This window comes from Centruroides sculpturatus, unplaced genomic scaffold, assembly GCF_000671375.1.
Source record: "Centruroides sculpturatus isolate CEXI.00-Female unplaced genomic scaffold, Cexi_2.0 scaffold2023, whole genome shotgun sequence".
Classification (NCBI taxonomy): domain Eukaryota; kingdom Metazoa; phylum Arthropoda; class Arachnida; order Scorpiones; family Buthidae; genus Centruroides; species Centruroides sculpturatus.
Genome location: NW_019386339.1, coordinates 1 through 5,568, shown reverse-complemented (window position 1 = coordinate 5,568; position 5,568 = coordinate 1). Strand labels below are relative to the sequence as shown.

Genomic DNA, 5,568 nt, shown 5'->3' with positions numbered 1-5,568 from the left:
TGTTCTTCTAATTCATGACAGATTCTGTCTAGCCAATCTTCCTTAGCTTTTCTTGCCATACTTTTCACTTGTTTATCGATTGTTCTATATTTTTCTTTAGCATCTAATGTATTTGCGCTTTTCCATCTTCTCCTTTCATCCATTTTCTCCAACACTTCTTTCGTAATCCAAGGTCTTCTTGCTTTTCTTCTCTCCTCTCCCAAAACCTGGTAAGCACTTTCTTTAATTTCCCCTTTCATATTCTCCCAAAGTTCTTCCACATTTCCTTCCAAATTTAAATTTTGAAGTCTATTATTAGTCATACTCTCATATTTTTCCCTAATGTTGTTAATCTTCAAATCATCAATTCTCAGTCTTTTATCATTTCTATTTCTTTTTATGTGCTTCAATTTAACTCGGATCACGGAGAGCAAGAGGTTGTGGTCGCTGCCACAATCCGCCCCTGGATATGTTTTTATATTTGTAATTGTGTTCCTGTATCTATGATTAATCAAAATAAAATCTATTTGATTTCTAACTTCGATTCCCCTTGATCCTGGGGCTTTCCACATATAAAGTCTTCTTTCGTGATGTTTGAACCATGTGTTCATCACAGTCAAGCCCTTTTCCCTACAGAAATCAATCAATCTTTCACCTCTATCATTACGTTCTCCAAGTCCCCAGGGGCCAATAACAATTCCTAAACAAAAAATGTTCGAAACATGGAAGGCAACGGAAAACCACCATGTTCTATTTCTTTTTTCCAAGACTTGATGAACATTGAACGATTCTACAGGATGTATGTACAGTATTTTTTTAATGTGGCAGTCTTTGAAACATATCAACTGTGCAAAAAGAGGGATAGATGTACTCAATGTTCACAGTAAATGCTGTTTTATTATGTCGATTTTCTACACTAAGAAATGTGAGGGTCAGAATTTGGACAGAGTTGGTCAGGGAAAGTCAGGGAATTCAAAACAAAAATTTGAGTAGGAACCCTGTAAAAAGATCCATTTTCAGGAGGCATTTACAGAAAAACACTGTAGACAAGAGATCAACTATTGAAAAGACTTAATTTCAAATTTTTGAATTTTGTCATTTTGCATGTTTTTCCACTCTTAATTTTTGAAATGAATTATTTTTGTCTGCAAACATTGAGAGACTTTGAATCCTGAGATTCAGTCATTTTTATTTAAGTAAATAAACAAAAAGTTTTTAACTTGAATAAATGAAAAACTTTATAATTTACAAAAAAAAATTGATTTGTAACAGTCGTTTAACATTCTGTTGACCAGGAACATTATTTATAAATAGAGATGTTTCTGGAGTATCCCACACTTTCTTCCTTCTAAAATGAAGACAAAAAGGAAAATATTCTATTGGTTTTCAATGTCTTTAAGTGGGTGACTGGACAGTCAGTGGGTTATTGTCAAGGGTTCAATTGGTTAATTCATTGAAAATCCTAGAGGGATATACACCAACAAAACACCAAGTAATATACATAATTATATAACCAGATGAGAACTTAGAAGTGCATCCCCTTGTTGATGCGATGTTGAATCAGTGATTTTGATCAAACTTTGGGATGATATAGTGCATCCTCAATGACTGACATGTGCCAAGCAGTAAGGCACACTACTCAAAATTAAAGTTAAAAATTGCACAATCACTTAAAGCTCTTAGAATATCTGTTATTTACAAGGTTTCTTGTGGCTTGATGAGAGTGCACTAGTTTAATAATTGTGAGGTTGGTGTTATCTTGTTGGTAATATAATTTTTTTTTATAAAACTATAATTTTCACTTTATTCTTGATATTTTTTAAATTTATTATGTTGTCAAAGAGAAAAACTGATTTCTTTTTAGAAATCTACAAATAATACAAACTCTTTTTAAGAGGTTTGTATTATTACTTGTATTAAAAACATTGTAAACTACATTGTCGAGAAGTAAATGTTTTTTTAAATTAACATGAAATTTGTCACTTCTAGGAGATTAGTATTCAATGAAGTATTTTTAATGCAAAGTTTTACAAATGTATAAACTTGATTTCAGGATTTGGACAAAAACTCAACTGTTTTCTTAATTACTCAAAAAATTTCTTAATTAATGAGAATTAGGTCTCTTGTTGTCTTGACCTTTTCAATTCAAAAATAGAAAGAATAACTGAATAATACTGATTAGTAATTGTCTAAATATAAAACATTTTATTATTTTCAAACAAACTAAGTTGTAAATAGCTTAATATTTAATATTATTATGTATGTCTATTTTTCTATTAGTTAATTATGTAGAAATTTTTTCAAATTTTAATTAAGTATTTACTAAGATTTTTCATTTTGAGTTTAGCCAGGAGAAGAATTACCCAGTTATCTGAGCAACTTCGACTAAATCAACAATGTATAGATCTTGCTTATAATATTTACAAAATGGTGTTAGCTAGACGATTGACGAGAGGACGAAAAAATTCTCATGTTATTGCTGCATGTATTTATATTGCATGCAGAAATGAAAGAACTCCTCGTATCCTTTTTCTGTTCTTCTAGTATAGTCTTATTTTATAAATATATTTATTAAGAAAGTAAACTATAACTGTAAAAAATGAAATTAGTTTAATTTGAAAGATCCAGTTAAGTATTTTTAATTGAATTAATTTTTGCAAACAAGAAAGTGTTCATAAATTAGAGTTGAAAAATTAAACTCTTCTGACTCGTCATCTACAATATGAAAGACTATTATTATGTACTGTACAGTACATGAAATAGAAATGCAACAGAATGAATCAGGAATGTTTATCTTTTAATTTTAACCCAGCAATCAACTGATTTGTCTAAAACATACTGGAAGAATCCAAACAATTAACAAATATAGAAAGAAGATATTAGTAATATAAAAAAGAAATTAGTTTGATGGCTTGCTGTTTTAATGGTGACTAAGACTGTATTTGTTTTCAAATTTAAATTTACTGCATGTTTTGCCTTATAAGATGCACATTTTTGTACCTAAAATTTATCTGGAAATTTTATATATACTGTGATTAGGTGCAAATATGTCTTATATTGTGATATATTTTTATTATATTATGTATTTTATAGCATATTTTTCTCCCAAGAAATCAAGATGAAAAATGTGATGCATTCAATACAATGGTTATTCAATTAATCTTGTAAGGTGAAAAAGATTGGTTTAACAAATTTTGATAATTCATCTTTAGTTTAATAAATAATTGGGTAAATCATTTTTATACACGCTGGCAAATGAAAAAAATACTGTGATTCACTTAAGGCAATATTTGATTTATGGTGGTGATTTGGTACCTAAACTACTGTATTAGTGAGATATGTCTAACTCCATGAAGAGAAGCCTCAAATTTAATAAAACTTTATTGAGGAATTTCAATTAAATAAAAGCTTGTTATATGATGGCTATATTATTGTACCATATTTTAAATAATTATGATGATTTTAAAAATATACATATAATTTTTTATTTTTCTTAATTTTATACATATATGCTATTGGATTTAAGTGATGTTTTACAGGTGAGAAAATATTTGTATTGTTTTATGAATAAATTTATTATCAGTAATAAATATCCTTTTCATATATCAATGGGATATTTTGAGTTAATATGTTAAAAATGTATATTGTGAATGCATATTTAATTGAAATGTTTTAATTATAAGGTATGAATCATTTGTCTGTAATCTGTAGACTATTTATTTCATTAAGATTCCTTGTATTAATAAGTAAGATAAAATAAGTTGCTTGATTTTTTTTTTTTTTTTAATTTGTAGTATTTGAGATCAAAATATAGAAAGCAAGTTAAATTCTATCTTTTAGCAGGGTTGTTTCACTAAAAAGGTTCTTTTGAAAACATACATTTTTAACACATAAGAAAAAAATAATATAATAGTTTTATAAGTATTATTATAGATTATAATAATCTTCTCACAGTAAATGCAATTGTCTATGGCAAACTGTAAAATGCATGAATATTGTATCTATGTAAATGATGTCAGAATTTATCTTGCTAATATAAAAAAATTTATTCAAATTAAAATGCTTGTAACATTTTACATATCTTTTAAATTTGCTCAATTAATGCTTCCATTCTAAAAAAAATTTAGTTTATTGTCTTCATTTATAAAATTGCATTTTATAATGAAATTACAGTAGAAATTACCACTGCACTCTATTAAAATAATAAAATTAGAGTACTGATAAAAAGAAAAGAAATCTCTTGTGTTGACATTTAATAATAATTTTTTTACCTTTTATCTTTAACATGTTCAAATGATTTAGATTTGTGTCTAGAATTTTAATTTTGGGAATAGTCTCTGTGAGAAAATTATTTTATATTTACATGAAATTGATGATTGTCCTAGAATATTTCTCTGACCTAAATCAAATAACATATTCTGTATGACTATCTATTTTTAACAGAAATTAAAATTGTATAAGTTAGTAATGTATCTGTTTTTTCCTAAATTTTTATATAGCCAAACCCATTTATTATCACATCTAAGAAACTGTCAAAACATGCAAAAGGTATACAACAGGAGAGCTTCAGATTTGATGAAAAGGCTTTAAGTGCACCAGTCATGAAGGCCTACTATATATGTCTCACATTTGCCACATTAAATTTAAATACATAAAAAATAGTTAACATTATTATGAAGTATGAAATTACATGTACAGTAATTGTAAAAATCAAATAAATAAAAATACCCACATTTGATTAGTCTGATGCAGCCATCAAATAATGAAAGTTTTTTCAATTTTGATTCAGTTTATAACAACTTTCAATTCAGTTAAAACATTACTGCCAAATTTATCCAAAATGTCTTTCCTCAACATTTTTGCCAACTTGTTTCAGAATGTTCATTTTAGTATTTTAATCGAGATCAACATGCTTATGTTTAACTATTATTTATTTTTTATTATAATGAGAATTACACAGTACAGTTAATCTTTACAGTGTACTCTAATTGATAAGAATGACCAAATGAGGATACAGTGTAATCGGTGTAATCGGAAAAATGCTATGATACTCTCAAAAACCACATTTTTGACAAGAAAACCACTAAAGAATACTTGTTTAAAAGTTAAAAATTTTGCTATAAATTTCTAAATTATATTAAAAAATATGTCAATAGACTGCACTGATAACACTTTGCTGACCTGTTTATAGCTGTGAACTTTATGATATTAAATAGAATATTTAAATCCATCATGCACACAATTACCTTGATGTTAACCGAATTTTGCTAATAGGCAGAGTGACATTAATCAGAGAAAAATCTATCATTTATTTTTGGGAGTTGGCTGGGGATAAAAATCTGTGATGATAACCAGTGTGACATTAATTGAGTTTGACTGTATATGCTGAAACTATTAGTGAATGTGAAATCATTCAGTAAGAGAAATATTTAGAAGAAAATAGCTAACAGTTTAGAATTGAAAATATTCTTTTTGTTTCTTTTAGGTAAATGTTTATGAGCTTGGAAAAACATATTTAAAGTTTGTCAGTGTCCTATGCCTTAAATTTCCTGAATTAGGTAATTGAAAAATACTTTATTTAAAAAGTAC

The 5,568-nt window shown here is 27.1% G+C and overlaps 1 protein-coding gene across 1 annotated transcript in view; it reads left to right on the top strand.

Moving 5' to 3' along the window:
- Positions 1 to 5,545, top strand: part of LOC111614608 (transcription factor IIIB 90 kDa subunit-like) — a 16,489-nt gene extending 10,944 nt beyond the window's left edge. The window contains exons 4-6 of the mRNA XM_023355981.1: positions 2,327 to 2,500; positions 3,487 to 3,518; positions 5,465 to 5,545. Of these exons, the coding sequence (XP_023211749.1) occupies positions 2,327 to 2,500; positions 3,487 to 3,518; positions 5,465 to 5,545 (287 nt within the window). The remainder of the gene's footprint in view (positions 1 to 2,326; positions 2,501 to 3,486; positions 3,519 to 5,464) is intronic.
- Positions 5,546 to 5,568: the final 23 nt, after the last annotated feature.